The 12514-nt window shown below is 42.8% G+C and overlaps 1 protein-coding gene across 1 annotated transcript in view; it reads right to left on the bottom strand.

Moving 5' to 3' along the window:
* Positions 1-8413: 8413 nt before the first annotated feature.
* The window catches only part of LOC115124836 (thrombospondin type-1 domain-containing protein 7A-like), a 181992-nt gene continuing 177891 nt past the window's right edge, over positions 8414-12514 (bottom strand). The window contains exon 29 of the mRNA XM_065021043.1: positions 8414-9112. Within this exon, the coding sequence (XP_064877115.1) occupies positions 9022-9112 (91 nt within the window). The 3' untranslated portion in view covers positions 8414-9021. The remainder of the gene's footprint in view (positions 9113-12514) is intronic.

The raw sequence follows: 12514 nt of genomic DNA, 5'->3' as shown, positions 1-12514 counted from the left end.
GTGCAGAATTTTGACTAACCAAATGCTAATGCATACAAACATGGACCTACTGTATATTTAGTAACAGTCTAAAACATATAATTCAATTTAGCCGTGAAAGATGAGCCTACATTGACAGAAGTGCTAAATGTAGCCTTATTGAGGATGTTCAAGACCTTGGAAGGGTTAAGCAGAACACTTTGATGTCACTCAAGTGGAAGGCAGGGCCTAAGAAGTAGGCTACTTGAGGGACTCTGGGGTCTTATTATGTGGATGGTCCATAGCTTGACTACCACAAGTGCAAAGTCAATTCATGTCTATGTGCACATGCATGTGCGTGTTGCTATCATTGTGCGGTATCAAACTATACGTAAAGGCACTGTCAGAGCACAAGGTTAAAGGAGCGTGCACCACATGCTGAGTGTGTGATTGTTGCAGGCAGTATAGATAGATTCCTTTCAAATGCCATCCTGGAGGAAAAAAAAGAGGAGGGGAAGAGAGGAGAGGAAAAGACAGGGAGGGTAGTTCTGGTTGAATAAATCGGTGGTCCTCTCAGTGCTATAACATTGTGGTGGTCTGCTACTGTCACTATAACTCACCCCTGGGCCTGATGGATTCCTGTTCTGAATGGCTTAGGGAGCCTTCACAGGAGAGAGAAAGAGAGGGAGAGGGACTAGCCTTCACAACAGCTGCAGCAGCACCAGACCCAGGGGGATAAATCTTTAGAGGCCTGCCATGATGCTGAATCCCAGCCTGGGGTCTGCTGCTACCCTGATACCCCTCATTCTGGAAGTACAGGACTGGTGCCCAAGAACCAGAGGCCCTACCAAGCGACGAAAGTGCTGGTTTAGGATCAGTTCTTACCTTTTAGTTCACAATGAATATGACTACTCATGTGGACTCTAAAACGCTTAATATATGCAGACCCAGGTTTGAGGTTTCGATACTAGCGAATCATCAGGAAGTGAAGTGGAATAAAAAAAATGGGGAATTGGCCAATGTTTTCTTGGAGGATAATTTGCAGCATATGCTCCCGATGTGATTTATTGACACAAATACACAACGCATAGGACCTTCGCCAGGACCTTGGCAATAGTCGCTCTGCCATGTTTCAGAGCCTAAAACATTTTTGAAAGAGAATAATGTCGGGGCTCAAGGATTTTCAAGGGCAAAACAGCATTACAGAGCATCAAATCAAATTGTATTTGTCACATACACATGGTTAGTAGATGTTAATGCGAGTGTAGTGAAATGCTTGTATCATATTGAAGAGTTACAACTGAACTAGTCAATTTTGCAACATCAGAGATATGAGAGAGAGAATCCATTGAAGGGCGCTATGTGAACTAAACACTGAGCTGCAACTTTCTCTTCCTCCTGATCACGCCCCCTCCCACACACTTCTCTTTCTCTCTCTCACTCCAAGAGACACCCTAAGTTAAAGGGATAATCAGGAGTTGGTGCTAATTTTCCCTGGCACACCTTTGGTGCCCATTCACTACAGTGCAGAGCAACGGGCAACGAATTACAAACTAGTCACTTCCCTAATAGTCCTACCCAGGATGGAGGGCGGGACAGGGACGGTGAGAAAGGAAGGGGAAGGGGATGGAAAGAGGACTAATGAAGGGGAGAGGGAGAGAAAAGAAGGGGGCTGTGGAATGAGCTGAGTGACGTTGGCAGTACGTATAGGAGACCGAGCCTGATCCGTCCGGTATTATGAATACACCCAGCTGGCATGGCTCATTGCCCGATCGTCAGGGCAGATGTTGGGAGCAGAGGAGAGGGGAGCAGGCCCCTTAGCTTCAGGCCTAACCATGATGTGGTGGTGGCAGGGATCTGTGGCTGCCATGTCTATGCCATCCTGCCAGCCATCTGGCATCTGAAGTGCCCACTCCACTCCGCTCTGACTAGACACCCAGAGAGGGACAGACAAGTCTAACATGAGTTTTTACCCCTGACCAGAATGGATGGGTGGTGGGTAGTGGGAGGGTGCCTGGTGGGTTGTTATGTTGGGAGGGTGGGCACATCGATCTGCCATGTGTGGGTACAAAGCGCGGTCTTCCTGGAGCTTGTGGCGGAGGCTGCCAACGTCTTTTATGTGGATGTGCGGTCAGGCGGGCAGGCGGGCGGGAACGTGCAGGCGGCGGGCGGATGGACGGAGGGATCTTGGAGATGACAGAGACAAATGCGGGATCAGAATGACGGTCACAGGATGCAGCTGGCAGCCATCACCATCGAGTACTTCCTCCTCATCACAATTAGACCCACTGTGTGTTACTGTTTGTGTGTGTGTGTGTGTCTGACTGACTGCAGCCTGCAGGCTCTTGGAGCCAGAGGAGAAAGACAGGAGGAGAAATGGAAGAGAGGAAGAACTATGTTTGAATGCTTGTCATTCTGTGGATGAAGTCTTGCAGATGCACTCCAAATTCTCTAAATGAAGGGAGAAGTGGGACAATTAGGGAAATGTTTCTAGTTTAAGGTTCTCAGCTGACAAAAAACATACGAGGAGCTAAATTCTGCTCCCCAAAGTATGTCAGTCCAGGCTATTTATCTTCCAGACATCGTCAGCAGGAGCATCTGGCAGTGGCCTCTCTACTGGTTACATCACTGATGTCTTGAAAAACAGACGCAGACAATTCAGCTAGTACTTATCTAGTACTTATCTAGTACTCATCTAGTACATGGTTTTGTCTGTTGGATATTTAAAGTGATGCCAAGCATTCATCACCAGGCCTCGGCAGACATAAATAACTGGAACCAACTGGCAAGTGTCTTCACTGACATTTTCAACTTCTCCCTGACCAAGTCTGTAATTACCTATATGTTTCAAGCAGACCACCATAGTCCCTGTGCCCAAGAAAGCAAAGGTAACCTGCCTAAATGATTACCGCCCCGTAGCACTCATGTCGGTAGCCATGAAGTGCTTTGAAAGGCTGGTCATGGCTCACATCAACACCATCATCACAAAAACTTTAGATCCACTCCAATTCACATACCGCCCCAAAAGATCCACAGATGACACAATCTCAATCGCACTCCACACTGCCCTTTCCCACCTGGACAAAAGGAACACCTATGTGAGAATGCTGTTCATTGACTAAAGCTCAGCGTTGAACGCCATAGTGCCACAAAGCTCATCACTAAGCTAAGGACCCTGAAACGAAACACCTCCCTCCTGGATCCTGGACTTCCTGACGGGCCGCCCTCAGGTCGTAAGGGTAGGCAACAACACATCTGCCACGCTGATCCTCAACACGGGGGCCCCTCAGGGATGCATGCTTAGTCCCCTCCTCTACTCCCTGTTCAGCCATGACTCCAACACCATCATTAAGTTTGCTGATGACACAACAGCGGTGGGCCTGAACACTGACAACGATAAGACAGCCTATAGGGAGGTCTTCAGAGACTTGCCAGGACAGCAACCTCTCCTTCAACGTGAGCAAGACAAAGGAGCTGATCGTGGACTACAGGAAAAGGAGGGCCGAACAGGCCCCATTAACATCGACGGCATGTCAACACCTTTTCACCCTCAGGAGACTGAAAAGAAAAGTTCTACAGCTGCACTATTGAGAGCATCCTGACTGGTTGCATCACCACCTCGTATGGTAACTGCTGGGCATCCGACCGTAAGGCGCTACAGAGGATAGTGAGTACGGCCCAGTACATCACTGGGGCCAAGCTTCCAGGACCTATATGCTAGTTGGTGTCAGAGGAAGGACCAAAACATTGTCAAAGACTCCAGTCAACCAAGTCATAGACTGTTCTCTCTGCTCCCGCACGGCAAGCGGTACCGCAGCGCCAAGTCTAGGTCCAAAAGGCTCCTTAACAGTTTCTACCCCCAAGCCATAAAACTGCTGAACAATTAATCAAATGGCCACCCGGACTGTTTACATTGAACCCCCCCTCCCGTTTGTTTTTACACTGCTGCTAGTCACTGTTTATTATCTATGCACAGTCACTCTACCCCTACCTACATGTACAAATGACCTCTAACCTGTACCCCCGCACATGGACAATAAACTTCATGTAAAAAATCAAAAGTAACACTATAAAATAACAATAGTAGACACTATATACAGGTGGTATATACAGGTGGTATATACAGGTGGTATATACAGGTGGTATATACAGGTGGTATATACAGGTGGTATATACAGGTGGTATATACAGGTGGTATATACAGGTGGTATATAGTGTCTACTATTGTTATTTTATAGTGTTACTTTTGATTTAATTTTTTACATTAAGTGTATTTCGTAAATATTTTCTTAACTCTATTTCTACAACTACATTATTGGTTAAGGACTTGTAAGTACGCATTTCACGGTTGTATTTGGCGCATGTGACATAGATAGATAGATAGAGAAATTGAGACATAGATAGATAGATAGAGACATAGATAGATAGATAGATAGATAGATAGAGAAATTGTGACATAGATAGATAGATAGAGAAATTGAGACATAGATAGATAGATAGAGAAATTGAGACATAGATAGATAGATAGAGACATAGATAGATAGATAGATAGATAGATAGATAGATAGATAGATAGATAGATAGATAGATAGAGAAATTGTGACATAGATAGATAGATAGAGAAATTGAGACATAGATAGATAGAGAAATTGAGACATAGATAGATAGAGAAATTGTGACATAGATAGATAGATAGAGAAATTGAGACATAGATAGATAGATAGAGAAATTGAGACATAGATAGATAGATAGAGACATAGATAGATAGATAGATAGATAGATAGATAGATAGAGAAATTGTGACATAGATAGATAGATAGAGAAATTGAGACACAGATAGATAGAGAAATTGAGACATAGATAGATAGAGAAATTGTGACATAGATAGATAGATAGAGAAATTGAGACATAGATAGATAGATAGAGAAATTGAGACATAGATAGATAGATAGAGACATAGATAGATAGATAGATAGATAGATAGATAGATAGATAGATAGATAGATAGATAGATAGATAGATAGATAGATAGATAGATAGATAGATAGATAGAGAAATTGTGACATAGATAGATAGATAGAGAAATTGAGACATAGATAGATAGAGAAATTGAGACATAGATAGATAGAGAAATTGAGACATAGATAGATAGATAGAGAAATTGAGAGAGAGCGATATATGCCAAAATGATCAAGTGCTTCAAATTTCCTCTCTCTCTTCATCAAATTTTCCTGGATCTTCATAACTCAGAGGTCGAAACAAGAAGTGGTATCACAACAGAAGTGAATTGATTAAGTTGATTAAGGAGCACACACACACACACACACACACACACACACACACACACACACACACACACACACACACACACACACACACACACACACACACACACACACACACACACACACACACACACACACACACAAACACACACACACACACACACACAGATGGAGACATGATCATGAGATGAGCTGAATGGCCAGTAGTACCAAGGCCACACAGACGAACTGTGGTTAGTCTCCCTGATCAATGATTACAATTGTGACAGTGTGATGACTCTGGTTGACTAAGACCAAAACATGACTTTAACAAGCAGAGGAGAGGACAATCAACTGATTCAGTGGAGGAATGTAATTTCCTGTAAACCAAGGCCTGGTCAAATATAGTCCACTAAACAAGGAATAGGCTGCTGTTAGGGACACTTACTAAATGATGTGTAATTTACATAGAAACAACATGGTAACAATATCTACAAGACCATTACGTAGGAATGCCCTGTAAATGTAAAGCACAATCCTGTCATGACTGGCCTGGAAAACCATTCCCAGAAAGACATCAAATTGGTACCAGTGGTGCTCTCTCATGGAAGCTTTATGTTCCACTAGGAACAAATATGATTAAGTAATCCCTGTCCAAATCTGTTTGTTTAAACTAGAGATATGTTTAGTTTTGTTGCATGGGCTGCGCCTCAATCCAGCCTGGTACCAGTTAAGAAAATCTGTTTTTACATGTATGAATCTGTTATGAAATGCATTTCTATGGGCTAATAGCAGTAAGGCCAAATTCAATGTTTTATCTAATATTTTTTATATATATTTTTCCTTGGCAGGATCATTTTCAAACAATCCGCCCCAGTTTAGACTCTTAAAGATTAAGAAACATCTTCACGCTATCGCCCAGGCCAGAGAGAGTGTGATTTTAAATGTACAGTAGAATAGCTCCAGTTCCTCAGACTTCACTAAAGCCCCTTCTGTCCTCTGACGTCTGTGTGTGTGTGTGTGTGTGTGTGTGGATAGCTCTTTCTGACCTACGTGTGTCCTGGGTCTGAGTTTCTCACAGATTCTGCCGTCTTCAGCTGAGTGTTTCTATATCTATATTTTCTTCTGCGCTGGAAGAGGGGAGACATATATTTTCAAAGACCTAGCTGGAGAGAATCTTAAGTAATAGTGTTCTAGCCCCATCTAGTGGTATACATTGATATTACAACATATTCGCTTTTTAATACGGGTGAGACATAGATAGATAGATAGAGATGAGAGCCTTGTCATAGAGGCTAATGACACAATTATTATTTTTTTCTTATTTATTATCAGCAACTGGTCAGATACATATAAACAACCTGTAGGAAAAGGACAGAGCTCTGCAACTTTGTTTTAACAAGGTAATCATCAGTATCGCTTTAGCAAAGATCATTAACGTTACACACACATAGGCAGAAACACACATGCACACACACACACACGCACGCACGCACGCACGCACACACACGCAAGCACGCACGCGCACACACACTTCTAGAGGTTTTTACTTAACACTGCGCAATAAAAAAAGAAATGAACATATTTATATATAATACATAAATAATGGTTAAATAAAACAAATGATGCAGTCATTTATTTACAACTCATTTAAAAAAGTGAACATTCCCTTTGACCAGCTGGCAACAGACTCCTCGAAATGATCAATGATGTGTCTGTCCGTCTGTCTCTACTACCACGATTCAATACCCTCTTTGTTTTCTGGGGGATAGAACGGTTGTAACAGATTAATTTACTTTACACGAGGTTTGTCCATCTACACCATTGAATAAACAGTCTGCACTACCAACTGCCAGTCCGCCATACCCAATATTATGCATATAACCTGTTTTCAGACAGAGGACTCTGACTCTTCAGATATGTCACTGCATCATTAGCATGAGAAGCTTGAGCGACATCTAGGACCTTGATGCATCTGTTCCTTGGAATTCCTTGGAGTGTCATTGTGGCTACCTAGGCTACATTCTATCTAGCTTTTGCAATACATAACCCATCATAGAATAGCACCAAGGCAGGGAGAACAAACAAAGCATAAGTGTGTGTGAGTGATTATTGTAGACATTGTAGTCACACTCATCTCTCAATCGATGTAACAGCCACACTGAATATGAACAGCGTTGAGAGATCACGTATGATATGTATATAGCAATACGCCGAAGTAGTTTGGATACAAGTAGGCTGTTCTAGTTAGGATTGACGATGTTACACAGCAGTAGATATTAGACCGAGATATAAAGTGGACCCTCTCTCTTCTGATGTAGCAGAAGGTAAAGAAGACGTTGTGAACAAACCCAGTCACACCCTTCTGTCTGTCTTAACAACTAAGACCATATTCATTCAAACTCGCAGTAGGAAAAAGGAATCACATTGCCCTTGCACTGTGAAAATGCACCCTTTCAATCGCGTCATCAAATAGAATTGCTGCTGTGTCTCGATGAACATTCAACAGCTCTTTGAGTTAGCTTCTTTATGGTGTGAGCAATATGATTTTTCTGCCATGCGGAATCCGGATTCCCTGCAGTGCACTTTAAGATGTTGAATTAAGATAATAAATGAAATGGAAAAACAATGATTAACCATAATAAGCCTTCAACAGTCAGAGAAACCAACAGGAGACAAACATAAAGTCAGTCAGTCAGGCAGAGAAATGAGACATGTTGAGACCTGGGTTCAAACGGTGTTTGTTTTCTTTCCAATACTTTGAGCATTTAATTGAGCCTGGCCTGGAGTGTCAGATGGGCGGGGTTTGGACTATTCCAATGGCTCCATTGCGCCAGGCAAGCTCAATTAAGTGCAGTTGAAAACAGATACTACTACAAAGGTAAAGTGGTGCCCACAAAATAAATAATATTTACATGGCATCGTCCGTACTATCATCATATCACATACAAGAAGCAAAATAAGCAAAATATTCTTAACAAATGTTGGTGAGTTTAGTTTTTGAAAAAAAGTCTACTTTTTTACATTTCTAGCACAAGACTGTACATCATCTTGTATTGAGAGAGGCAGCTTCCTAGACATAAGTACATATCATGCTGCACTAATATAGTGCAATATTGCGCCTGAAAACAGAAGAGAAAAGGAGAGGCAGAAAGAGATTTCCTACAAAGGTTGACAGCATTTCTGCAAGATTAGGACACTTTCTTCTTGTTTTATTTTTTAGGGAAAAGGATCCAGTCCAGAACAAAAATAGAGAGGCAGCAATTTTCTCCAGGAAAAGTTTTAAAAAAGCATTGCGTGTTTCTCATTTAATTTTCAACAGAGCACCTGTAGCAAAGGAGGGACTTATGCTTTTGCAGCAAAAATCATTGTGTTTTTTCAGGGCCCTCTCCAACAACCTTTGTTTCAAAAGGCTTTTTATTTGACAGAAAAAGTACTAAATGGCAAATAAGCAAAGGCAGACTTCCTTAAGAAGAAGATAGAGTTTGTGAAGGCTCTTGTGAAACAAATTATACAAAAATTAAATACATCAAAAATATTGAGGGAGGAAAATTCTAGGCTACTAATGAACAAACATGGTTCGATTTCTGTCTGACTTTCATTTTTTGTTGTTATTGATAAATCAGTGACATAATGTAAGTCTTCCCAGAGTTCCAGATATTTTAAGCCACACGCCCACTGGTAGCCTGAGAAGAACCGTCAAAGGTGGGTCTCCCTGACAACCAATCTGTCTGTTCCCACGACGACAGTCTCCATGACATCAGTGTAAAATGATTCTGCCACAGGTAGATTAGGAGGTTCACATGTCAGCGTCTCCGTCATAGGCCAGGGTCAGGGGCTTGAGCCGGTTGTTATACATCTGTCTTCTCTGGGGTTTCTTTGGCTTTTTACTAGGAAATAAAAATGGCACAAGCATTGTTATTACATGTTTTATATTTCAATTTTTCAAGAGGACATTTAGACACCCCTAGCCCCAATATGTAGGCCTAGACATCATAATAATGAAGGACGTATCCATATCATGGCTAAGTTACCCCCAGCTGATACATAGAGCTCTCTCTGCTATCTTTTCAAACTGGTCGCCTCATGTAAACAGCTGCATGCATCACTGTGCTGAAGGCCATGCGTTCAGTACACGGTCACTTCTACCATCATGCAAAAGGCAATATTGAAATTGCCAATGACTCTGTTCTTACACTACCACTGTCCTTGAAGGAAAAACAACACATCTGTTGGTTACAGCAGTAGTAAGGAACATTTCAGAAGCACATTTCAGGGCCCCTTGTCCTAGCATTGAAGTGATGGTGCAGTCGATAACGCAGCACTTAATGGAAAATTTCAACAGCTGCTGTAATTCATTTTTATATTGAGACATGTGATAGAGGTTGAACTCTACAGGAAGCTGATGAGGGGGACAAGCACAGTACAGAAAGCAGCTTTTTTCCCCAGCCCAGAACAGTTCCCACTCAAACAGTTCCCACTCACCTTAATGGAAACTAGGCTATGGCACACAGAGACAGTGTAGACAGTTAGCTATAGGTACATAATGATGACAACACTATGGCATGTCTGGGCAGGCTCTAATATATCACACATCACAACATTGCATACAAAACACAGGGATGAGAGACAATAACAACACAATGATGAATATATATCAAATGTAAATAAGATATGTTGTGGAATGTGTCCATCATAAATGGATCGGGAGGAATGGATGGTACAAATAAAGGCTTGAATGGTGAGGGGATCATTGAATAATGGTGATGAGTGATTCTTCTATCTGGAATGGTGAGGGGATCATTGAATAATGGTGATGAGTGATTCTTCTATCTGGAATGGTGAGGGGATCATTGAATAATGGTGATGAGTGATTCTTCTATCTGGAATGGTGAGGGGATCATTGAATAATGGTGATGAGTGATTCTTCTATCTGGAATGGTGAGGGGATCATTGAATAATGGTGATGAGTGATTCTTCTATCTGGCCACAAGAGGACAGTATGCTATTAAAAGTGAAAGCTGGTCGTTTTATAGAGTAACTATGAGATCAATGTTCTGCATCTCTGAAATCAGAAATATACGGCATCCATATTATGAAGTCCTTCAACAAATAACCAAGGGACTTCCTAAAATGGATTCTGTACAGAAGTATGTTTAAGTATGGAGGTGCTCTAAAGACTACTCAACAAACTCCAGGAGCACAGAGGAGTCAGAGGTCTAACAGAGGGACCTGAGGGGATGACTTCCTGCTCACCTCCATCAATAGCTCCATGTGATTGGTCGGACAGGCACATGTGATAGCAGATGTGGGAAGGAGAGAAAGACAGAGGGTAGGGGAGTTTGTGTGAACACTGCAGCGAGGGCCGCCATTACGTCAGGACCTCTAAGTTATGAGTGTTTCTATGCCTTGTGGTTGTTGTTGTGGTTGTTGGTGGTGATTTTGTTGTTTATGATGGTTTTGTTGTTGATGCTGTTGTGCTTCTTGTTGATATTGATGTGGTTGATTATATGGTTGTTGCTGACAGTGTTGATTTTGTTCTGGTGGTGGTGGTGGTTGTTGTTGATTTTGTTGATGTTGTTGTTGATATTTATGTTTTTGTTGTTGTAATTTTTGTTGATCTTGACAATGATTCTGATGTGGTTGTTGTTGTTGATATGGATGTTGTTGTTCTAGTTCGTGTGCCTCAATCTGGCAGTCAGGACACGTATAAGCCATGGTATGATCGTTCTGTCCTCTCCAGACCACTGTATCAGTGCACCGGTCATGGTTCCAGTTACAGAGACGGGTAATACTCTGACTGATGGAGGAGGGGGGGTGAACGGAGGAGGACGGGTGCACGGAGGAGGAGGGGGTGCACGGAGGAGGAGGGGGTGCACGGAGGAGGAGGGGAGGGTGGGGGGTTGCACGGAGGGGGGTGCACGGAGGGGGGTGCACGGAGGAGGAGGGGGTGAACGGAGGAGGAGGAGGGGTGCACGGAGGAGGAGGGGGTGCACGGAGGAGGGGGGTGCACGGAGGAGGAGGGGGTGCACGGAGGAGAGGGGGATGCACGGAGGAGGAGGGGGTGCACGGAGGGGAGGGGGTGCACGGAGGAGGGGGGTGCACGGAGGAGGAGGGGGTGCACGGAGGAGGGGGTGCAAGGAGGAGGGGGTGCACGGAGGAGGGGGGGGTGAACGGATAAGGTGGGGGGATGAACGGGTGAGGTGGGGAGATAGATGGAAAGAGAAAAGCAAAATGGAGAGTACAAGTAATGACATGATTTGAAATGAAAATGAATGGGTAAAAATGAAGCTGATGTGATCGTGAAATAATATACACTGAGTGCACAAAACATTAAGGACACCTTCCTAATATTGGGTTGCACCCCACACTTTCGCACTCAGGACAGCCTCAATTCATCAGAGGATGCACTCTACAAGGTGTCAAAAGCCTTCCAGAGGGATGCTGGCCCATGTTGACTCCAATACTTCCCACAGTTGTGTCAAATTGGCTGGATGTCCTTTGGTTGGGGGAGCATTATCGGAACACACGGGAAACTGTTGAGTGTGAAAAACACAGCAGCGCTGCCGTCCTTGACACAAACTGGTGCACTTGGCACCTACTACCATAACCCTTTCAAAGGCACTTAAATCTTTTGTCTTACCCATTCACCCTCTGAATGGCACACCACACCTCCATGTCTAAATGGTCTCAAGGCTTAAAATCATTATTTAACCTGTCTCCTCCCCTTCACCTACACTGATTGAAGTGGATTTAACAAGTGAGGGTTAATACTGTAGCTTTCACCTGGATTCACATTGTCAGTATATGACATGGAAAGAGCAGATGTCCTTAAAACCACTTAAGCATCAAACCCTTTTTAAGATTTTTTTTTATATTCGCCTAAAATGACATACCCAAATCTACCTGCCTGTTTCTCAGGACCTGAAGCAAGGATATGCATATTCTTGATACCATTTAAAAGGAAGCACTGAAGTTTGTGGAAATGAATGTGGGAGAATGTAACACATTAGATCTGGTAAAAGACAACACAAAGGAATGTTATTTTTTTAATCATCTTTGAAATGCAAGAGAAACATCACAATGTACTATTCCAGGTTAGGCATCATTTTGGTGTTGGCCACTAGATGGCAGCAGTGTATGTGCAAAGTTTTAGACTGATCCAATGAACAATTGCATTTCTGTTCAAAATGCTGTATCAAGTCTGCCCAAATGTGCCTAATTGGTTTATTGATACATTTTCAAGTTCATAACTGTGCACTCTCCTCAAACAATAACATGGTATTCTTTCA

The sequence above is a fragment of the Oncorhynchus nerka genome, linkage group LG7 (assembly GCF_034236695.1).
Source record: "Oncorhynchus nerka isolate Pitt River linkage group LG7, Oner_Uvic_2.0, whole genome shotgun sequence".
Classification (NCBI taxonomy): Eukaryota; Metazoa; Chordata; class Actinopteri; order Salmoniformes; family Salmonidae; genus Oncorhynchus; species Oncorhynchus nerka.
The sequence above is the reverse complement of the archived record's forward strand: the minus strand, read 5'-3'. Positions and strand labels throughout refer to the sequence as shown.